A 23,567-nucleotide genomic window follows, 5' to 3' on the forward strand; every position below is an offset into this window, starting at 1 on the left:
TTTTGGTTACCATTAAGGAGTTATAGAGTGTGCTGGCTGATTCCAAGACAAACCACTTTCCTCTCTGTAGAATATGATGGTTTTTCAGATAATGATCATCTTGTGGAGAGACATCATGTATTTTGTTTATTATCATTATTTTGACAAGTCACAAATTTATAATATTATCCAAAAATGAAGGGAAAAAATTACATAATATTCTAAGGCAGCAAACTTTCACTTGTGTAATCTTCTGTGAAATTCTGGGCAGTGTTCTGTACATTGGTGTGTGGGTGAGGTGAGGGGGCCTGGTTGACACGCAGGTGGTGGCCAGCACCTTGCTGAGTGTGGAGGGAACCACCGTCATACCCGGGGTGTCTCTCATGTGTGTGGAAGTGGTGAACTTGGCATCACAATTCAGTCCTGTTGTGCCATCAGGCCTGTCAGTGTAGGCATGATTTTGGGGAACACGTGTGGGTTGGCATCACTTATAAGCTGCAGGTATTACTAAGTTTGGAGAAGACATGAGAAGGATGAATATCAGAGAAGAGATCATCCGTAAATGCAAGAAATAGAAGAGATTGATAAGCTGCTGAACTCCATAAGGAAAAATAAGAACAGTAAATGAAGTTATGATGATGATAATGATGATGATGATGATAATTAAGTTTACTTTCCTCCTGGCAGATAACACTGATGTGGGGGAGCTCAAATCTTTCCTTGATCTCAACTTCAGCCCTGTGTTTCACATCTTCTATGAGGCGTTCATCACCTTCGAGGGCAACCTCAAACAGAAAGGTAAGACGTCCCACACCATAAAGGTGGATACAACTATTAATTTCTGTTTTTCACCAGCATTAAGAGGTTGCTTCCAGCAGCACAAGACTTTATGATTAGCTATACTTTCAAGCTCCACACCATTTGTAAACTACTCCAAGGCAACTGTGATATATGGTAGACTCCTTAGTACGACACAGGTGGAGCCTGAGGTCTGAAGAGTATGAATCTTGTACCACTACCACTTGATTATTAGACTCAAACCTTATATATAACTTTGATGGAGAGAGAAAGAGGGAAATCCCATTAATACTGTTGCTTCTCTTGTTCAGGAACCTTTGCTGTACAGAAAAGCCACAAGGAGGACTTGGAGTGTTCCCTATTTGTCCTTGACCGTCTCCTGTGCTTGCTGCCGGAGAGGTTTGAGAAGCGATGGCAGTGCAACGCCCTCACTCACATATTCAAGAAGATCCTCCACCCGGGAAACATCGTACGTCTCCGCAGGGATGCCATGCGGTGAGTGTCTCCCTCACACCCTCTGGTAAGCTTAGAGTGAGTCAGTAAGCTGCTCATGGCCTGTTGGCAACCCCTTTCATGCCTATTATCTCAGTATCTAAAACTTTATGGTTTTGATATATTTGTGTAACTCTTTGTTTTGTGACTCCCTTGCCCAGTCATTTATGCATCCACTCACTATTTAAACTGCCTGGCTCACTCACTCATCCAGACATCCATCTGTTCATCTATGCATTCACCAACTCATCCATCCACTCACCTACACATTGACTTATTCATTCATCCACTACTTACATACTCACTAACTCATTCACTTTACTACATCTTACTTACTTATTCATTCATGTGCACTTACACCCCAGACTCACTTATTCACCCATCTGCTCACACACACACACACACACACACACCCACCCACCCACCCACCCACCCACCCCCACACACACACACACACACACACACACACACACACACACACACACACACACACACACACACACACACACACACACACACACACACTCTAACAACTAAACACACTCAGTCACTCACTATACCACCTAAACTCACCCACTATACCACACACACTTAAACTCACTCACTTGCTCTTTCACACACCTTCACACAAGCTTACTCACTCTACCATTTACACTCTGACTCAATCAGCTACCACCTAACCTCACTTGTCACTCCTTACCCAGCCAGCACCTAACTCGCCTCCCCTTTCAGGTTGTTCATCATCTGGTACATGATCGTGGGGGACAACAAGACGCCAGAGATGGACCGGATGTTTGCCTCGCTGGTCCCTGGCTTCCCAACGCCCCCACCGGCCTCTGTGTCCCCTGACCTGGGCTGTGGGGGCATCACCTGTCTGGAGCCCTCGCCTGTCATCCCGCCGTCAAGCACTGAGAAGACCCCGCCAGATGACCTCTCCTCTTACTTCCTCAGGACACTTCTCGACTACATGGTCACACAGGTTAGCCAGATTGTTTATTTATTTATCAATGTTTTGCTTGTCTTTTCATAGTAACAAATACAGAGAAGAGAATTTGTAGCCCCCTCACTCCATCCCTTGTAGTTGCCTCTTAAGACTTGCAGGGAATACAGTGGCTGTGGTTTCAGGATTGGAGTAGTTGCATGGTGTGGAATGGTCTCACTATGAAGGGGCAGGGATAAACTAGTGGATGTTGCCAGGCCTGGTTGTGGAAGTATGTGGCCAGCTGTGCTGTGTCAATGCTCCTGGGGTGTAGTAAGGTGGTCCATGAGATTGACCCTTTCCGCCATGGGTTGAGAGGGCTAAGAGTGGTAATGACGTGTGTTGTGCTTCGTCTAGGCCACTCCATGAGGGATTGCTGGCCTGGTATATAGATAGATGAGCTATGTATGCTGTTACTTGTTATAGTAGTATTTGTGTCATGAACAGTCTCACAGTCAGTCTTGTAAGGATCAATGGGTTTGGTAATTTTGTTCTTCCATTGTGTTCCTTCTTGTTCTTGTTTCTCCATTATTTAGTTTGTTAAGATTTCTGTTGATTGTGATAAATATACTTTTGCATTTGTCTTAACTGATTTGTTTTGTCTATTATTTACTTTTTTCTAGATCACATTCTATTAATATGGTTAATTCAAATGTTTGCCTCACCATTTCTAGTTAAGATAAATTTTGCATTATATATATTTTTCTTTTTTTAATTTATGTATTTTCTCTAGTGACTTTAAATAAGATGTATTTATTGGTCCATAAACATTGTTCGTTTATCTGTATACCTTTATTCTTGTATGCTTTATCCTACATTACTCTGTTTCATTCACACAACTCTTACTATTTATCTGTATTTATTTATTCATGTATGCCTTATTTATTTAATCTACCTCATTCACAAGTCACTATTTATCTGTATATCTTTATTCATTCATGCTTTTTCTATTAATCTACTTCATGCAAACACTTCTCAGTCACATGTGCTCAGTGTTCAAAAGTTTGGGTGACCTCCCGGTGCACAGGTGCGGCGGGTGGAGTGGCAGGAGCGCACCCAGCAGCCCCGGGCCTTCTCCTACCTGTTCACAATGTTCAGGATGTGGTACATGCCGCACATCTTCCCAAACTTCAATGCAGCAAATACTCTCTACAAGCCAAACCTGGGTGGGTGAGACAGAGAGTGAGAGTGTGTGAGACTTTTGAAACATTCATAAACTTGCTAACTACAAGTTGAAGGAGAGTTCAGAAATAGATCCTGTTGTGCATAAATTTCTTTCCAAAGCTTATACTTTGAAGAGCCCAAAACTTAGACATCTCAAAAACTTGGTGTATTGTTTTTTTAGTTACGTTACATTAAGTTAGTTTCTCTTAGGTTTTGTTTGGTTCTGGTTAATTTGTGCCATGTCTCAGAACTTGAATATATTGTCCTGTTTAGATTAGGTTGCATTAACCCTTTCAATGTGTTATGAGGCAATTAATGGCACCTGAAGTAATGCATGAAATCTTCATAAGCATCTACAAGAAAGAAGAGGATGGAAAAGAATAGATTTTGCAATTTCTACCCAGTTTAAAGATTAGAGGTGGCTGTTGAACAAGTAAAGATGTCTTAGAGGGATTAGTAATTAAAGAAAGATGTACCAGATAGCATTCAAAGAGTTAGGTTAGGTTCAGTTTGATTTGGTTTTGGTTCTGGCCAATTTGCACCACAATATAAAATTTGTTTGGCCTCCAGAGTTGCCTGAGCTGCGCAGTAGTCCTGGCGTGAGTCCGTACGGCACATGCCAGGTGGCAGTGGTGGAGTGGGTGTGCAAGTTTGTGGTGGCCACCTCCCAGCGCAGTGGGCAGTCTGTCTCATCAGCAGGGTGAGTGCCAGCCCTTGTCACTGTGTTGGGACAGGCTGAGGGGATGGACTTGCCTATTTGGTATTTTTACAGTGTCAAGCTTATTCTGTCATTGTTTTCAGAAGAAAGCTGTGTTTGTATTGATGTTAGAAAGAATGCTGTCTGTGTGTGTGTGTGTGTGTGTGTGTGTGTGTCATACTGTAGTTGTGGTATTGCTGTTGGTAGTGTGAAAATTTTCCCTCTTGTAGTTAATCAATGTTATGGAGCACTGAGTGAGATCCGAAACCAATATTGCCTTATTAAATCAGTGCATTTATTGTTGTGGTCAATAGAAACGTATTTTCTTGGTCTAAATGTCTCTTTCCACCAGGGGCTGATGAGGCTGAATGTGAATGATGTGTGTGTGAGTGTGTGGTGCTTTGTCTGGGCAACCCTATGTGAGATTGCTGGCCTGATATATAGATAGATAGATATATACACGCAAACGTTACTAGTTCCTTTTTTTGGCACAGTGAGGAGGACGGGAGGCGTTCAGGCCACAGCGATGCACCAGAAGGCAGCACCAGCGACCAGGACTCCATCACTTCTGCCTTCTATGTCACGTGAGTTTATGTTGTACTCTGAGGGTTGTTGACTGAATAACAATCAGAGGCGGAGGTATTTTGAGTCAGAGAATAAGAGCATCACAAGTCTAAAAATTAATTTGTGCCAATCCCTCAGTGATGAGATGGGGTCAGGGGAGGATGCAGCGATGGTGAGAGGGATTCTCTTCTCCTCGCGGGACAACATCAATTTCATCCACGAGCTGTTCCGCCAAGCTCTCTGCCTCAGCTTCCGCTGTGCCTCCGTCATGAAGACCGTCATCTTCACCTACAAGGACTGGATACAGATGAATGTGAGTAAGGCAGACTGATGCACCCTGACTGGTATGAAGGGAAAATTGTTGGGGAGACAAGTTTTGCTGGGACAACCTGAGATAGATAGACAGCTGACAAATGAATGAAGGTCAGAGATTTTGTAATGCAGTGGAATCATACAGACTGATAATATAGACTGAAGTGTAGGAAAATATCAGAACTTACTAAACTTACCTATATTCTTATCTTTCTGCTCCCATTTACTGGGTTGTAGGGAAAGACCTGCTTCTCTTTAGAATTCACTAAGGCTGGAATACAGGAATATGTCTTCACTTACTTATATTCTTCACCAGTTAACTTGCATCTCTCCTGCAGACTCCTGAGATGCCTCCGTTTATGCTGGAGCCTCTGGAGGGTGGGGCCGGACCAAGGGATGAGGCCACGTCCCAGCAGGAGGGTGCCGCTCCACAGAGGCGTATGAGGAATGAGTCGTACCTTGGGGCGGTGAACAAGGACATCCACATCAGGGCAGGGCTGCAGGTAAGGCATCACTCAAGAGGTTAACAGTTCACCAGTGTAGTAAAGTTAGTTGCATTACAAAAGGAGTGTGGCAAGTCTCTCTCTCTCTCTCTCTCTCTCTCTCTCTCTCTCTCTCTCTCTCTCTCTCTCTCTCTCTCTCTCTCTCTCTCTCTCTCTCTCTCTCTCTCTCTCTCTCTCTCTCTCTCAGTATTATTTTCTTTAGCAGTAGAGTTCAAAGTTAGTTCCTTCAATCAATCAATCAATCAGTCAGTCAGTCATTTTACAGATGACACATACTAACGGATTCAGAAGACAGCTGACCACCTCACTGTGTCTCTTCACCCCCAGAACGTGCTGCAAGTGTTTGTGACCAGTGTGGCCAACGTGTTCCTGCTGGAGGTGTCCCCTGATTACCCACGCCTGTTGGACATACAGGTGGACGTGTGCAAGAATGTGGTCAACATCTACCGCTACATGGTGATGAACACACGCATGGAGCAGAAGACCTGGTGAGCTGCTTGCTTCTTCTTGCTTGTGTCAATGTCAAGATGGTGTTCCCATCAGTACTTCCTCTGTAAAACTTCAAAAAGGCATCAAGTTGTAATATAGCAGATCTTGTTCCCATTTAAAACCATCTCATTGCTGTTTGGTACATATTTTCTTAACCAGTAAGCACCTTGGGACATTTCTTCTCTATTCATTTATCTCCTTTTTTGTAAATGCTTAGTAAGATATCATACATTGCTTTTAGTGTTAGGAATTGTTGCATATCACAGTGAAATGGATATTTCCTCCCTACAGGTGCTTCAGTAGATAAATCTAATTATACTGTAATAAATACATGTTTTTACACAGTAATTCTTCCCCAACAGATCCCAAATATTCAATGCTGGAAGATTAAGAAAATTATAAAAGATGTGATATGGTTTTCCCCCTATTGCAGTGTCTGTATGGCAAGTGAGATGACAGGCAGTATTGAAGATCTTGGCTTTATCCTTCATTGTCAACACAAAAATGTGCATCCATGACCATTGCCACCTCTCAGCTCCCATATCAAAGAAAAACAAATAGAAAATAGTGGCAGTGTGAAGTGCAACATTGTGCCTGAGATAGAGAAGAATTAACATTTGTGTGTGTGTGTTTTTGCAGGGAACAACTTCTAGTGGTCCTGCTGCACATCACCTCCCAGACACTGTGCAGCCACCACACCTCACACAAGGAGGACTCTCTTGGGAGCCGGTTTGCACCAGCACTCTTCCAGGTATGTGTGCATCTCGTTTTTTGTAGGGGGAAGGGAATATTGAGGGACAGCTGGGGTGACCAAAGGATGGGCTTTTGTTTAGGTATGTAGGGTGTACAGTCAAGGTCTGTATTCTCAAAATGTTTGAGCATTTTATCTCATTTACATTCAAAAAGGTGTACTCAAAGTTATTATGGTTTTCAGAGGTGTTTTCATGAATTAAGTAATGGTGTCACATAGAATCTGTACCATTAATTGGGAAAACATCATGAGAATCCAACTAATCATCTTTGTGGCCTTCAAAACACCACTAATGATAGCACCACATTTTGAAGAATATGAAACTAAGCCTGAGGTACCTCTCACTCACTTGACGGTGTGTTCTTACAGACTCTGATTGTGTCATGGATCAAAGCCAACCTGAATGTGTCCATCTCTGGGGAACTGTGGGACCAGCTGCTGCTTAGCCTGTCCTCTCTCACTCACTGGGATGAGCTCATCAAGGAATGGGCGGTGAGGACACTCTCCTCTTTGTATCAACTCCAGACATTGCACAGATGAGGCAGCATCCCCCTTAGATTGTTGGAGTTTCTTAAGGAGACACATCTGTTCATTTCGGCTCACTGTAGATTACAGGGATTTTTTTTCTTTGTTAATGTAAGAGGGTCTCTGGCCAAGGGATACAAAAAGGTAGAAAGATAAACCCATCTGAGGAACCTATCCCTTGAGAATAGAGCCAAAAGGATTAGCCATAACTGGAGGAGAATTGCCTTGAAACCTCCCTCATAAAAAATTCAAGTCATAGATAGAGAACCAGGAAGGGACCTCCAGGATGAGGTGATATGTCACCTGTCCTGTGAAACTGTAGAAACTTCCTAATAGGCATTGATAACTATTCACAGATTATGTTTGTATTTCACTATGAGTTGCCTTTCCTCCAATTGTTTATCTAGCTTTACCTGACACCTGTTCCTGAGAGATTCCTCAAGGCAATGGCTATGACAGAAGAGCTTCTGTTTCTATTTTTACATTCCTTTCATGTATACTCTAATCCTTTTATACATTTCTTATCACTTTCTCTTGTATACTCTGAGAAAATATTTTCACACCATCCCATGTGTGAGTGTAGACTTGCATGTGTCCCTTATACTTACAACACTTGGTGTAGACTTGCATGTGTCCCTTATACTTACAACACTTGATCACGCTCACAGAAAACCCTGGACACCCTGACTCGTGTGTTGGCCCGCCACGTGTACGGTCTGGAGCTCAACAACCTGCCACTGGATCGCCTGACGAGGCAGGGGATCATCAGGAGAGGCGCCAACAAGCAGAGTGGACTGGATGTAAGTTCCAGGGTGTTTATTGGAGCTGTTGGTAGTTATGTTTTGATAGGAACTTTTGAAATCATAACTAAAATATATAGTGAATACAGTAAAATCCCTCTTATCCGGCATCAACGAGACCGCCGACATGCCGGATACTTGAATATTGCTGGATACTTGAATAGAAGTGAAATTATGTCCACAATCACCACCCTACACTCACGCATCTTACCATAACAAAGATCAGCTGATCTTAATCAGCAGCTGATCTGATCAGCTGCTGATTAAGTGTAAGCACAACACACTTCCTCTTTTCTACAACTTTAGGCATGATGAAGGCGTCAGGCGATAAACAGTGCACACGCGGGACTGAGTCACTGAGTAAACACAGTGCAGTGGGCCGGGGGTGGCGCGAAGCAGTGCGCTCTGGTGGCGAGGGGACAAAGCGGGAATTTTAATCGATTTTATGAGTACACATTGATTTTTTTATTGATTTTATGGCTCGGGGAAAAATGTGCCGGATACTTGAAGCTGCTGGATACTCGAATGCCGGATGAGAGGGATTTTACTGTACTCAACACTCCATAGGAAGTACCTTGCATCTGCTGTGATCTCAGGATTGGAGTAGGTGTGAGGCAGGGAACAGTCTTATTATGAAGGGGCAGAGGTAAACCAGTGTGTGCTAGCGGGCCTTGCTATGGCAGTGTGTGGCCAGCTGTGTTATGCCGAAGCTTCTGGGATGTAGTAAGGTGGTCCATGAAACTGTCCCTTTCCACCAGGTGCTGACAGGAAGTGTGAACGATGTGTGTATATGAGTGTGTGAGGCTTTGACTTGACCACTTTGTATGGAATTGCCAGCCTGGTATATAGACAGGTAGATGAGTACTTAAGGCATAAAGAAAAAATTACAGCATTGATGTTGATCCAAGCAGAATACGTCATAAACATTTATCTCCACTCAGTCTGTGAGGAGCAGCTTTGCTCGAAGCTGGACCAGTGTGAGGATGGAGCGCCAGGCTAACACCCCTGAGACCCACACCCCTGGACCCCCAACACTCACCAATCTGCAGGAGGAGCCTCACCCAGACCACTCAGGCTCCCATGGTAGGCACACAGCTCCCTACGCCTCTCAGGTTGTGGCTTTACAATATGTATATGTTTTCAGCTTGTATTTCTCAAGTGTTGTTTTAGGAACTAATGTCTTCTTGTATTTCTGTCAGTAGTTGAAAAGAAAGGGAATTATTTTAACCCTATTCTCAGGATGTGACTAGAATACATGTAGAATGGTAGCAGATTTGATTTTGTTCAGGTGATGTTTAGAAAAATGTTATTGTTTTCCAACCAATAATTGAAAAAGGAAGGAAAGTCTTTAAATGTGTTCTTCTCTAAATGTGGCTTTCAGAAATATGTAGAATGATAGAATTTTTATGTTGTTCATATGTTTTGTTAGGGAAATCGTATTACATTGCAGCCAGTAGTTGAAAAGAAAGAAAGTTATTTTGAATTTAATGTAGCACTAGGTAATTGTGCACAAAGGGACTTTAAGGGAAGCATGATGTATGTTTGACGCTGTGCCTGGCCCCGCAGGGAGCAATGAGCGCAGTCCATTTTCACGCAAGCGTCGGGGCAGTGCAGGCGGTGGCTCCCTCAAGGCCAGCACCAGTGGCAATGGCAGCAGTCCCAAGCTGTCCCCCCACCACCCCTCCGACGAGCGGCCCCACACATCCCACCAGCACCACCACTTGCACCAGTCGCACCACCACCACAACAGTCACCACCACCACCATCACCATAGCTTGGGGAAGAGGCTGTCGCGCTCCTTGTCTGAGTCTAATTTACCTGTAAGGAGGCAATCAGTGAGGGGACACATGCAAGGTAAGACTAAAAATGCTTTTAGAACCTTTTATAGAAAGAGAGGTGATTACATAAAGAATAGTGATACACAGACCAGGCTGAAATTTTCTTTAAAGAGAAGAAACCTGCCTTTAAGAATGGAATTAATGAAGTGTGATGGTTGGTGTCTTTCCCAGATGAGTGTGAGAACCACCGCTTCCTGCATGGCCCACGCTCCAAGTCCCTGGAGACACTCTCACATGGTGGGTCCCCATGGCTAGTACAAGGGAACTTCACACCATAACCTTATCTGATGTTTTACTTCAAACTGAGGCATTTTTTTTTCATTACCTTTCTTATCACTTCATGATTATTAGACAACCTTCAGGCAATTTTTTTTCAGTTTTGTATAGTTATTGCAGTACTTGTCTGTGCTGTCATCATTTCACGGCTGTTGTAGTATTTCTGATTGTTGTTGGCTTGGCAGATGATGACTCCCGCACTCCCTCGCCTTCCCCATCATCTGGTGTGGAGTCTTCATCTATGAAGGACTCGCCGATGCAGATAGAGCTTGGAGGAGACACCACCAGCATTGGTGAGTGTGTGGGAGGCTCAGGACAGATGTGTATATAAGCTTAAGATGCCTCAGATATCTCCTTTGCTGCAGTGTGTTGCTATGAGATGGAATATTGACATCAAGTTGTAAAGGCTAATCTTGATTTACAAGTGAGCTGTCATCCTTTGTAAAACATTTGTTTATTGATCTTTTTTAGAGGGAAGACAATGGTAGATTTTGAAATTTTTCCATTTTAAGCATTTCAAGTGTTTTTAAGGTAACTTTGTGAAGTTTGTACACATAAATGTGAATTCTGCATTTGTAAATTAGATGAAAGGCAATATTATATTCTTAACCTGTAAATTGTAAAGTGAATGTTCAAAACTGAGATTTACTTGTATTTCCACATTGGCAGTAAGTGTCCACCATATTGGATTGGGTGTAATGTAAGCATCATTGAATATATCCATTGTAACTTTAAGTATCAGGAGCTTCAAGTAACACCACATTTTAGAGAACATGTCACCCGTTCCCCTCACACACCCCCTGGCTCCTCAGACACCCTGGAGGGAGGCCTGTCGTCCGAGCAGCGTTCAGTGATGTCTGGCGGCACAGTGCGGGGTTGGCTGCCTGACGTGGCTGTGGTGCTGTGGAGGAGGCTGCTGGGCCTCCTCGGGGATCCTAATGATGTGGCCTCTCCTCAGATTCATGCACAGATATTCAAGTACCTCTCAGACCTCACAGAGACACTGGTCAAGGTAGGGTCTCATTACTTTTTTCTCTCTCTCTCATATCATTATTATTATATGAGGATATATGACAGAGAGCATTAAAAAGATAGCAAAAAAAAAGCCTACTGAAGATGCCAGTCTCAAAAGATAATTTTCCAAAACAAATATTCCAAATTACAAGAAGTGTCTTGAAACCATTTACCCATTTGTGTGTTTGTAGGATTAGGTGAGGCTCATAATATTCCATCTTTTTATACCTGATTATAATTTTTTCTTGAAATTCTTGTATAGCATTCGCAAACATAATTCTCTTTGATAGTGCATTCCACTTTGGTATTGCTGTATTTGATGTGAATGTTGTCTTTGTTTGTGTGTGGGTGTGTTTATCTCTTAATACTTTTACATGATTAATTCATCTTATTATGTGCTCTTTAAGAATAACAGATCAGTTTTACATTGTAGCAGACTGAGTTGATCCCATAGAGACACCTAACCACTGACCTGTTCTTCCTCCAACAGCTGCGTAACAACCAAAGTATCTCCTTGGACAACCAGAGCAGCCCAGAACCACCAGAACTCATACCTCCCCTCACACTGGTGGCTCCATGGTGCTTCAGGGTGAGTGTGTGTGTGTGTGTGTGTGTGTGTGTGTGTGTGTGTGTGTGTGTGTGTGTGTGTGTGTGTGTGTGTGTGTGTGCCTGGCTGGGTGACAACCTTCAGAGTTGTCCCCTTCACTCTGCAGCCCCAGCAGAGAACAGGTTAGGGATGTAAGCTTTGGCCAAGCTGCTCCTAACCACTGAGGAAGACAATGTCTTGCAGTAGATTCATATAGAATGGTAAAAGAAGGGAAAAATAATTTAATATAATTATTGATGGGGCAAAGTGTGTATGAGTGTGTGATGCTTTATCTGGGCCATCCCTTTTGCAATTGCTGGTCTGGGATATAGATAGATTGAATAAATCTTTCGTCTGCTCTAATTGTCATCTTCCATCAGCACTCCATTTGTGGTTTCTTTACAAAGCACAACCACATCACCAGGTCAATTTGTGTGTCTCAAGTCCCTCCTTTCTCCTCTGGGGCTTCATAAGACCTCATTGTTTTGACTTCAGGATAATCAGTCTATTCCCCTCCACTTACAGGCCCTCACACTGCCTCCTGCCTTCCGCCGAGGCAAGACCATGGCCTACAGGCTGCTGTGCATCATGATGGTGCGGCGACACGACATAGCGCCGCCCAGGGACATGATCACTCACTTCTACCGAGTTCTGCACCAAGGGCTGGTGGGGCAAGACCAGGTGAGGTGACACTTCCTTCATGCTGACCATTGGGAAGTACTTAGTGAATTTTGTAATGCTGATTTCTTTCTACTGCCTGTGTTGATGTGTTCAGGAAGAGGATATTGATTGTTTTGGTTCCTGCAGGAGGTGATCAACACACTGGTGGGGGAGTGTGGGCCGAGCTTCTTCTCCCTTGGTCTGCCAGGCTCCTCCATGCTCACGCTCGACTTTATCTTTGCCACCAACACTGTCATCACCTCCGTGGATCCTAAAGTTGTAAGTCCCTACTCTGATATCTCTGTTTCCTTGCCTCGTGATTCTCTTGTTATGATTTCTAATAATTCTAAAAACTTCTTAGATGTCACTGTGTGAATTTGTTGTCTTCACCTTTCATTGCAGGAATCCTTCATGTTCCTTCCTCAATCTTTTATTCACAGCAGTCACCCAAAATGGAAGCTCTGAGTCTGCTTGGATCGCTGCTGCCGCTGTCGTCGCTGTACCCGTCCATGCCTGTGCTCCAGCCCTCAGCCTCGGACCTCACCCTCATGAACTGCTCCGATGTCAAGGTACGGGAGACAGGAGGTGTTGGCAAGGAATGTTTCGTCCATCCTTGTCTCCCTTCCTCAGCTTAGGAGTGCTTCTAAATGCTCTGATATTTTTGCCTCTCACTTGTCAGTTCAAAAGTACTCTTCTTTTCACATTATCCTTAATTTTTCAACTATTTCAATTCACACATCTATCCATGTGTTCCTCATACATACGTTTTTTTTATTGTATTATGTGTAAATCCTGTTCTCTCCTTGTACAAGTTGCTTACATTATTTCCTTTTTTCCATCATGAAATGTAACTCACCATATTTATTCTTTCACCACCAGCTCATGTTTGCATCTTGTCTCATCTGTCATCCATTTTTCTCTCTTTTTCCTACACACCATACACTCCTCACTGTCTCTCATATACACCTTACTTCATCTATCATCCATCAACTTTTTTTTCCCCACACATTGTGTACAGTTCATGCATGCAGTCATCACTGTCACATATTCACCTTTCCTCATGTATCATCCATCTCCTCTCCTCACATCATTTACTGTTCTTGCATAAACTCCTCGTTGTCTCACACATGCTTCATCTCTCATCCATTTCCTTCCCTCCACAGGACCACCTTGTCAATGTGCTGCTCAAGAGTGGGAAGCGTGATGGGTGGTGGCGGACGAGGTCACTAGCCCTCTCCACCTTGGCCATTTACCTCTACCATGAGTTGGCCCACCAGACCTTCCACACCAAAGTGAATGAGGCCATCAATGTGCTTCTGGCATCCCTCAAGGTTTGAATTCTCCCTCTACTGAACTTCTTTGATTTTCAGGGTGGGTTAGGGGCATTGCAAGCCTCTGTCTGTCCCTCCGTTCATCCCTAGCATGTCAAGACGTTGGTTTGTTGCTGTTTTTTTATCACAGGCTCACCTCACTAACTGAAGAAGCATTAAATTTGCACTTGCTTATGATATTCTGAGTTTTTACCATGTTTTGAATGAGGTGAGATTTAGTGCCTCATGAATGCTTTACGTGACACCATAACTGATGCATAGGGAGTCCCTGCATGAGTAATGTACTGAAGCCATGCATGGGTTACTGAAGCAGAGCAGTGTATGTAAGCAAGGCATTACTCACTTTTGTGCTGTGGAATTTTAGCCATTTTGTGAGGTAGACTATTAGTAATGTGATGTATTGTTCTTTGTGGTGTTAAGTAGTTAGTATTTTTATCCTTGTAGCTATGTGAACATTTGAAAGTAGCCTGTCAATTGTGTGGTTTGATTAGTTTTTGAAATGTTAGCCATTTGTCATCATACAGTAGTCTGTAAGTTACATTATTACTTATTTTGCTTATTAACAGTCGCATACGTGTGTGGCATAATCCAGAGAGTTTGTGTGTAACCCTAATGGCCTAATAGCCTCCTGTCTCCATTGGCAAGTAATCAATTCCCTGCTGTTGTCCCTGCATGGTGAGACTGATGAGTATTTTGCATTCTAGCAGGCAGTACCTCCCCAGCACCACACCAAGCACTTCATCCAGAGTACCGAGGTACAGCCCGCCTTAATGTGCCGTGTTGTGGTGGTGGTGGTGCCCTTGTCTGTCCGTGTGCCCCCTCTTGTCTTACTCGTACATCCAGGGGCTTTCTATTGATTTCAGGGCTTCTTATATGCTTAGAATGGGCAGCAGTAGTGTCATATTTGTATGTGTATCGCTGCAAATTTTATGTCACCAAGGGTCTTCTTTCTCCACCCTGCTGTTGATATCTAGATGGTTTCCTGGACTCTTGTTTTGATGGGTGAAGGTAGTGTCCTTATCTCTGTGTACATCCTCAAGTCTGGAAGTCACTGAGGATCTTCTTTTTGTCTTTGTTGATATTTGTGCTTGTTCACTAAGGCTTGGGGAGGCAGTGTGATGTAGCTGCCACATTGCAATGCCATGCACTCACTTCACAGGACTTCACTTGCTTCTGCTTATCACAAGGGATCTGTGTAGAACTCAGTGTTTTTGTGATAAGGCTGTGCTGAGTGCAGCAAAGGTGAGTCTCTGTTCCTGGAAAAAAATGCCCTTGAATAGACACAACAGATGCTGAGTATGGGTTGTTTTTGTCTTCCTTTGTTGAGATGTAAAATTTTTCTGTCTTTATGAGATATGCTAAATATGATCCTGTGGGTTACACTTTCTCTTCTCTTCTTAACACATTATTTTTTTTATATTTCTTCATCCAATTTTTAATACAGATGCATGTTTGGGAAATTTTACTTGGTTATCTGGAGCACTAAGAGTCAGGGTTCAAGGAAATGCATGTTCATAATGAAATAGAATAACAGTTGATGAGTTGGTAGGTAAGTAACATGTCCTTGTGGTGAGAGGGAGAATATAGATGTGTAAATATTGATTGTACTAGAACAATTAAGAAATAGCTGATATTAAGTGGCTGAAGTTTTAACCCTTAACATACAACACATAAAAAGCTGTAAATAATCTCAACGCAACACAGCACAACACAGCTCAACCTTTCAGTGCATGGACAGCACAACACTTGTAGAATAGTTTGTATTTAATAGTAAGTAATTAATTATACTCTTGATGACACACCCAGCCACACTAGAATGACAACTGAACAACACAGGGGCAGAACAATTTTCACTGTCACCTGCATGTAGTAATTAATCAGACAAACCATTCATAACACAAACTAATTTGTCTGTATCACCTCAAGATTGGACGGCTGGTGGGTCAAGTTGCTGCCGACCTCCTGCTGCTCCTCTGTGATCACTCTGAAGCCTTCCTCACACACTACCCAGACATCCCTGCCAGGATAATACAGGTGAGGTGCTGATCTGTACAAGAAAATAAGGGCACTGCATAAAGCCACTTGACTGGCACTTGGCAACTCCTGAACCTTTTGGTGTGGAAGGTGACACTTTTAGTCTGGTCTCAAAATAAGGGATTGTCTTCTGTGCTGAGAATAAAATGCGAGACTGGTGAGAAAACATTAAGTGAGGGATGTATGGCATTAAGGTATTGATTTACTGACTGGTCAGCTGTGACAGAGGAACATCTTGTCTTTGACCATAGAAAGTAGGAGAGGCATATAAGCCATCTAGCAATATAGGAAAAATAAGGACATTAAACAGAACACTGACAGTGATGATAATCAACAGTTAGTGTGGAGTCCAAACATCTTCAGTCATTCCCTCCTTTGGTGCAGGTGTTGTGCCAGACGCTGGGGACCATTGGGACAGACCAGAGCCTCACTGGAAGTGCTGAAGGCAAACACTTGGTGCTGTCGTGCCTCTTCTGCCTGGCTGAGTGGGTGATGCGCATGCCTCACCAGGTCCTGATCCAACCGGCACAGGACCGCAAGCCCCTCCTGCAACACGTCTTCAAGGTGAGGGACCAGAGCACCAAGGCAGAGGAAGTGTGACAAATTGGAAGTATATACATGGATTTAACATTAACTAGAACTGGATATGTAGGGATGAAAAAGGAGAAGGTATAAATATGTTGACAAGTTTGATAAAGGTAAATTTTTTTCAAGGATATTGATATGGAGGTAAAACATAAAGAAGTATAAGTCTGATTGGAACAGGATCATGAAAGATGAGATAAATGCAGAAATAGGAAGGGATATATTGTGAAAATCTGAAAGAAAAAGTTAAAATCTGAGTTCCTTTAAAGCACAAGACAAAGATACAACTAAAAAGATTAATTGTTAACTTCTCCTCAAGACAGAATAAGATAAAGATTAAAAGGATAGATCAAATAAAAAAATATAGAAGTAAGGAGTACCATTGAGAAAATTTTCAGAAAAGTATTGGAATGTTACAATTTAGTGTAATGTGATAGGTAGTGAAGGCAATGGTGTCCCTCCTACATGAAAAAAAAAAAACATGACTGCCCCCCTCAGGTGCTACACGTCATAACCAGTGGGAAGAAGAACGGCCACTTCAGGTCCCCCAACATTGAGGTGCTGGACTTTGATGCTCAGGTGAAGGAGGAAGCAAGCAGAACTCTTGACTCTACTGCAAGGGGAGACTCTCTTAAACGATCCACCTTCACTCAGCCTTGTACCTCCACCATCCAGCTGGCAGCCAAGTCTGTGAGTGGAGGCTTAAATTGCTTCTTTTTAGGCTGAGTTTAAGTTTTGATTTTCCTTATGATGAGTTCTCTATTATTAGCTTGATTTTTGTGGGCAATTTGCACCTGCTTTAAGCCATACAGTTATAAGCTTTTATTTGCTTGGTGATATTTTCTGTTTTTAGATTAGATTTGATATCAGTTTTTAACTATAGAGCTAAGAATCAAGGAAGGAATATCAAGACACATCCAAAACTAAATTGGCTAACTTCTTAAAGATTATTTTTATAACAACTTTTAGTGAATTGTAATTAGGGGAACTTTTCATGCTTACTGTGGCCCTTAGCCACCTCATCTCCTGTGTAAAGACAGTTGATCATTACCGGGCACGCATGTATAAAGGGGAGTTGCTGAGACATACACAATAGTAAAGTGGTTACAATATAGTCATCACACAGATATCTGTTCATATAATCAAGAACAAGACAATATCATAGTAGTTTTACTTAATCAAAATACTGCAGTCCATGATATTGATAAATGATTACAAAGAATAAGCAAAACAAACATGGTGTTCTGATTACAAGTGATTCCTGGAAAAAAGAAAAAGTCATTCATATTCACAATTTTATTGACAAACATTCCAACTTGTATATAAGATTAACAAGTTCAGATTGTAGGAAATGTTTAGTGCATCCTTTAACAAACTTTGGTGTGCCTTAGATCACCAGCCACATCATGAACCACCTGTGGCACTTCCCCCTGGGTGTGGGAGCCCAGCGACTCTCCTCCCTGGTGGTGGAGGGAGATGATGTGCCAGGACTCTCCAGTGATGAACTCTCCTCTGAGGTGTTCCTGTCGCCCCACGTCCAGCTGTTTGCTCTCAACCAGTCATGTCTCCTGTCCCTGGTGCAGCTCCCAGCCCTGCAGGTGCCTGGGGGAGCTGCCACTGTGGGTTTCAAGACTCCAAATTCTGAGGTGCGTTTTGTGGCCTGGAACTCCTGGTCTCCTCTTGTAGGGAGGAATTGATTAAGTTTAAGGGACTGGCACCTCTGTGGGTCTTTTTTTTATTTTTTTTTTTATGAATTTTATTCCCCTTGGCTAGTATTCCTCATACATAAAAAATAAATAAATAGCATTAGATAGATAAAAGGTCATACATCAAGTAAAAAATTGACCAGCTTGATGGAATATACAAGCTTTTCTTGATTCATTACCTTGCTTTCCTCTTGGTTTCATATTAATGTGTTTGTTTTGTTTAACAAGGTTATACATATATCTAATGTTGGAACATATTTAATGTTAATGTTAATGTGATATTTAATCTTCTGATGTGACATTCAGTTTTTTCTGATCACCTTTGCTTTAAAATTTGTTGGCCAAAGGTAAGAAAACTGCCACTGTACTCCCTGCATGCTGTAAGAGGCAACTAAAAAAGATGGAGTGAGGGGCTAGGAACCCTTTTCTCTGTATTACTTCTTGTAAACAGGAGCCATCCTGTGTGGGATTGCTACCCTGTTATATAGATAAACTAATGTCACAATAGAAACTAAACATTTTCATTCCCTCCCTTTGCAGGTGAGACTCATTCTGCGGGACTTGTCAGGGAAGTTCTCCTGGGATGCCTCGCTGCTGTACGCCCCACCTGATGAGTGTGTGCAGGAGCAGCCCAACCTGAAACACCCCCCTCACCCGCCCCACTCCCCGCACCAACCCACACAGACACAGATGACCCAGCAGCAACAGGCCACCATCACCTCTGTTGTGAGTTACAGTCTGTTAATGCTACATGGAAATGATTGACTGTGTTTTGTGTGTGTGTGTGTGTGTGTGTGTGTGTGTGTGTGTGTGTGTATGTATGTGTGTGTCAAGGAAGGTGTGATTGGGGTATTACATTAGTACTCTTGTCTTTACCATTTTTACTTAATTGCATCAACACAGAATATCAATGACTGACTAAGACATGTCTACCAATTTTATGTTGCTAAATGTATATAAAGAATATCTAAAACCTGCTTGATTTTCCAAGGCAGCAGTAGTGTGTTTTGATGCTACAATAAGTAAAGCATAATGTTAATGAATCTTATCCTTCCAGACCACGAACTTCCAGACTGGTGCCATCCCTTCCCCCATGGGTCTGGGGGTGCCATTCAGCCTTGCCACAGGCCTGGACGCCAGCCGGGATGACACCATGTCCTCCTCATTGGTGGTGACGTCCCCACCACGCCACACCTTGCGTCACCGCCCCCCTGGTGTGCTGCCCACCCATGAGGACTCAGCAGAAGACCTCGACAACCTGGACGATGTGAGTGGGTCATGTTTTCTGCCAGCTGAGCAATACTTCTTGACTGCCTTGCTGTCTTGTATTGTTCCTTTGTTGCCATGATGCTCTAATCCAGTGCTTGTCAAACTTTCTTGCTTAGTGGTGCTCTAAAGGTACATTTTGATGGCACATCAACTCTATAGTCAGTGTAGTGCAGATCCAAAAGGCATAGATTTAAGAACACATACCTGTCTAGGAAAATTGGGTGGTGCACTTTGGCAATAGTCATGTCATACAATTTGCAAATCACTGCTCTAATCTGTTATTCGTCCACCCCTTGAATGGTCCACTTCTGCTTTTTATTTCTTTTAAGTTATAGTCTTCATCTTTATATTTTATCTTAAGTTGTATCTTCATCGTCCTTCTGCTTTCTTATCCATGATGTTCACTTATCTCTTATTGTTGGTACCCTGCAAGACTCTCTCCCTTCCATCCCATCTGCAGAGTTACCATGCATCTTCTAATAAAAAGTAAGATATGTTGTATATGTCAAAGTAGTAATATTTTCAAAATTCTATTTTTAATCTCCTCCCTCCCAGTAAAAAAAAATATGCCATACGTATCAGAGTATTTCATGTGTCTTTTCAAAATCATACTTGACCTTCCTCCTCCACACAGCTGCTGAGTTACATTGGCTACACGAGTCCTGAGGTGCTGGAACAGTTTGGCCATGCGCTGAATGAGGCCATGGGTCCGCCACTCACCCTGCCCATCGAGGCACAGCATGACGCCATCTCCTCCATCCTGAACCAGCGCAATGTGGAGAGTGACTTCTTCACTAGGCACTCCATTGACCCAAAGTGAGTCAAGTGTAGTGAGTGGGAACGACTGACATCTGAGGGTTTACAAAGACTCACTGATCTTTTCTTTCTAATATTTGCCAAGTTCTAAAATTAAGGAGCACATATTTATAGACTGCTTTATTGTATTTTCTAGTGTGGTAATTTTCTTGTTAGGGACAGAGGTGCTCATAACCTTAGCCAGAGTGGGAGGGACTGACATTTGACAGTCTACGTGGACTTAGTCTTTTCTTTCTAATATTTCCTAAGCTCTAAAGGTAAGAGACAAGCACATAAAGGTTACTTAATCTCTTCTTTATAGTATTTCCTAGTGTGATAATTTTCTAGGTCGAGGCAGATGTAGTGGTTGTAACCTCAGCACCATAAGACTGTTGTAGTGCCGTAACTCAAAGTTGTGTTCCCTCCACAGCATGGTCTGCCCCAGCTCCCACTGTCCAGCCCCTGTGGAGTCCAGGTCAGCCTTCCAGTTGGGCCGCCTTCTGTTTGACCAGCTTGGCCTTGGCTCGTGGGAGAAACGGCAGTCCATCTTTACTCTCAAGAAGAATGACAAACTTCTGCGGGAACTGAAGAACCTTGACAATCAGGTGAAGAGATGGGAAAGATCTTAGGTGTTTGATGAGGATATGATAACCAGTAATGTTAAAGTAGAATACAGAAAATTTTATTTGAAGAACGATATGAACTGAGAAACTGATAGGAAGTGAATGACCATATCCTAGTTACCTAGTCAGGACACATAACCAGTGGTTCAACTATTTGTTGCAGAAATGCCGGGAAACACACAAGATGGCAGTGATCTATGTGGCTGAGGGACAGGAGGATAAAATGTCCATCCTGAGTAACAGTGGAGGCTCAGCTGGCTTTGAGGTGAGAGAATGTGTGCATCTCAGTGGAACTTTTGTCATGAGACTGATAGTTTTTTATATATTTATTATACTGGACCATCCTACTACATCCCAGGAGCTTAGGCATACAGTGTAGTAGGGTGGTCAACAAGACCATCCTTGTCTTCCAAGAGCTGACGGGGCTAAGAGTGTGAATGATGTGCGTGAGTGTGTGGTGCTTTGTGTGGGCCAACCTGTGTGGGATTTCCAGCATGATTTTTAGATAGATAGATCACATTAGAGGTATAGATAAAGTAATGGAGACTCACTCAATCTTGTAATCCTTACAGGAGTTTGTGGGAGGCCTGGGATGGGAGGTGGAGTTGGCCACACACACAGGCTTCCTCGGTGGTCTGCAGCGCAACGGCTCTACAGGAGAGACGGCACCTTACTATGCCACGTCCCTGACCGAGGTGGTGTTTCACGTTTCCACCCGCATGCCTTCCTTCTCAGAGCAGAGCATGCTGCAGAAGGTGAGGACAGAGGGCCATGCATTTGTCCCCCATGTGTTTATTGACTGTAATCATGGATGTTTTTTTTTTTTTTTTTTTTTTTTCATGGAAGAATGGTATTGACCAAGGACTACTTAGGTGCCAGTTAGTATTATGCACTTATATTTTGATTTGTTATCATTTCTTGTTCATGTACTAGATCAGGAATTTTAGGTTTGAGGGGCATAAATTTGCCTTTTTGTATATTTCTACAAGAAGCCTTATTATTGAAAGTGATAATTGGTGATACAGTGGAGAGCAAGAAAATGATAATATGCAAGAAAATAGCAATATGGAAGAAAGTAAGAATAGCAGTAATAATGATTTGCTTCTCTTTCCCTGCACACCCTGACAGACTCGCCACCTTGGCAACGATGAGGTGCACATAGTGTGGTCGGAACACACGAGGGACTACTGGCGCGGCATCATTCCCACCGAGTTCTGTGATGTCCTCATTGTCATCTACCCGCTCCCCAACAGACTCTACAGGATACAGATCTCCACTAAGTCTGAGGTGTGTGCCATTTTTCACCATCACCATCATCATCATTATCATCTCACTTAACATCCTCATTTTTCTTTGTGGTTTGATGGTTTATGAGTTTTTTTTTAATTAATTAATTAATTAATTAATTAATTATTATTATTATTTTTTTTATTTTAGATGATCTCTTCCATGGTGTTCATCCTTGTCATGTCTTCCTCCTCACACTATCTCCAGGTCTTCTTCCAGCTGCCTCCATCCCCAGTCTTCTGAGTACATACTGCTCTTATCCTCTTTCTGACACTGCCCCTTTCCATCGCTAATTGAAAAGCTAAATGACCCAGTATCAACCAAGATTAATCCCAATGATCTCTTGTTATCTTCATTGTTATAACACCAAAACATCACTCCATCCCTTCCTTAACAAATGTTCCTCCTTTAGGTACCATTCTTTGGCCCACTGTTTGATGGAGCCATTGTGGCCCACAAGGTGCTGCCTGGCCTGGTCCGCTCCACAGCTGTCAATGCCTCCAGGGCCAAGAGGAGCCGCCTTGCACTCTACCAGAACTTGTGAGGATTCAGAATGATGCGTGTTGAGGCAGAATTACAATCGTCACTCCCGTCACTTATTGTCATTCTTATTTGGGTTTTGTAATTTGTCCTGATTATTTCAACTTGTAGGGATTTTCAGGATTTTCAGCATTTTGTCCAGCCATTTATTTTGTTCTTGCAATCGAGTTTGGAGAAAAACTGAGAATAATATTAAATCATGTGAAAGGCTGAAATGATTACCAGTGAGCAATACCCAAAAATATAAGAAAGTGATCCAACCATAATAAACAAGCCAGGAACAAAACACAACTTGTCAGCCAGGTTAAACATAATAGAATCATGAAGAAGAGGAGACATCACACATTATTAGCCACAGCATTGCTCACCCTCTAACCACAGTAAACAAACTGATGGGTCACATGAACAGTAGTGAAGAAAATCATGTCAGGGAAACAAAACATCATCATCCTAACCATACTAGAATCACAGAGAGGGAGACACTGCCACTCATGCATTACCACAGTTAACCCACATTACTCCCCCCAGCTATGAGGAGCGTGCCCGAGCTCTCAACACCATCATTGAGCAGTACAGTGAGGCCACCACCTTCGAGGCGTTCATCTCCTCCGTGTACTGCCCCGTGTTTCCCACAACCTTCGCATCGGGACCCACTCGTGCCTCTGGTGAGTTGAGTGTCCCCTCCTCTCCCTCCCTTCTGCCTCACTCCCCTGCTCTTACCTTGCTGAGCACAGGTGAGCAGGAGTAAGCCACTAACCTGGTATTTCTTTATTTATTTGTTGCCTGAGTGTGCTTTTGTGTTTAAGTTTGTTTGTTTTATATTTTATGTTAAGATTATTTCCTTTTTTGCAATAAGGAGAGAAGAGAAGAGTGAAAAGTTGAATTGCCTTGTTATGTTTTGTTAGAATATTTTTCTTACTGATTTTGATGTTTAGTTGTATACTCATAAGCTGCATTAACTTTTTATTTC

At 42.7% G+C, this 23,567-nt stretch overlaps 1 protein-coding gene across 2 annotated transcripts in view; it reads left to right on the top strand.

Annotated features, from left to right (window-relative positions):
- The window catches only part of LOC135091655 (ral GTPase-activating protein subunit alpha-2-like), a 34,357-nt gene that overhangs the window by 637 nt on the left and 10,153 nt on the right, over positions 1–23,567 (top strand). Inside the window, exons 2-37 of one of the 2 annotated variants that reach the window (XM_063989469.1) lie at positions 667–777; positions 1,089–1,272; positions 2,002–2,248; positions 3,276–3,414; positions 3,983–4,112; positions 4,604–4,693; positions 4,812–4,986; positions 5,324–5,488; positions 5,816–5,976; positions 6,617–6,728; positions 7,098–7,220; positions 7,922–8,053; positions 8,995–9,136; positions 9,620–9,907; positions 10,063–10,128; positions 10,353–10,460; positions 10,980–11,179; positions 11,672–11,770; positions 12,293–12,448; positions 12,575–12,706; positions 12,868–12,996; positions 13,591–13,758; positions 14,463–14,513; positions 15,685–15,792; positions 16,177–16,356; positions 16,876–17,067; positions 17,769–18,023; positions 18,624–18,809; positions 19,141–19,350; positions 19,987–20,168; positions 20,578–20,752; positions 20,934–21,035; positions 21,343–21,525; positions 21,899–22,057; positions 22,470–22,597; positions 23,126–23,262. In XM_063989469.1, the coding sequence (XP_063845539.1) occupies positions 667–777; positions 1,089–1,272; positions 2,002–2,248; positions 3,276–3,414; positions 3,983–4,112; positions 4,604–4,693; positions 4,812–4,986; positions 5,324–5,488; positions 5,816–5,976; positions 6,617–6,728; positions 7,098–7,220; positions 7,922–8,053; positions 8,995–9,136; positions 9,620–9,907; positions 10,063–10,128; positions 10,353–10,460; positions 10,980–11,179; positions 11,672–11,770; positions 12,293–12,448; positions 12,575–12,706; positions 12,868–12,996; positions 13,591–13,758; positions 14,463–14,513; positions 15,685–15,792; positions 16,177–16,356; positions 16,876–17,067; positions 17,769–18,023; positions 18,624–18,809; positions 19,141–19,350; positions 19,987–20,168; positions 20,578–20,752; positions 20,934–21,035; positions 21,343–21,525; positions 21,899–22,057; positions 22,470–22,597; positions 23,126–23,262 (5,505 nt within the window). Of the gene's footprint in view, positions 1–666; positions 778–1,088; positions 1,273–2,001; positions 2,249–3,275; positions 3,415–3,982; positions 4,113–4,603; positions 4,694–4,811; positions 4,987–5,323; positions 5,489–5,815; positions 5,977–6,616; positions 6,729–7,097; positions 7,221–7,921; positions 8,054–8,994; positions 9,137–9,619; positions 9,908–10,062; positions 10,129–10,352; positions 10,461–10,979; positions 11,180–11,671; positions 11,771–12,292; positions 12,449–12,574; positions 12,707–12,867; positions 12,997–13,590; positions 13,759–14,462; positions 14,514–15,678; positions 15,793–16,176; positions 16,357–16,875; positions 17,068–17,768; positions 18,024–18,623; positions 18,810–19,140; positions 19,351–19,986; positions 20,169–20,577; positions 20,753–20,933; positions 21,036–21,342; positions 21,526–21,898; positions 22,058–22,469; positions 22,598–23,125; positions 23,263–23,567 lie in introns of both variants that reach the window. The other variant, XM_063989470.1, reaches the window with a different exon arrangement.

This window comes from Scylla paramamosain, chromosome 38 (assembly GCF_035594125.1).
Source record: "Scylla paramamosain isolate STU-SP2022 chromosome 38, ASM3559412v1, whole genome shotgun sequence".
In the NCBI taxonomy this organism is placed as follows: Eukaryota; Metazoa; Arthropoda; class Malacostraca; order Decapoda; family Portunidae; genus Scylla; species Scylla paramamosain.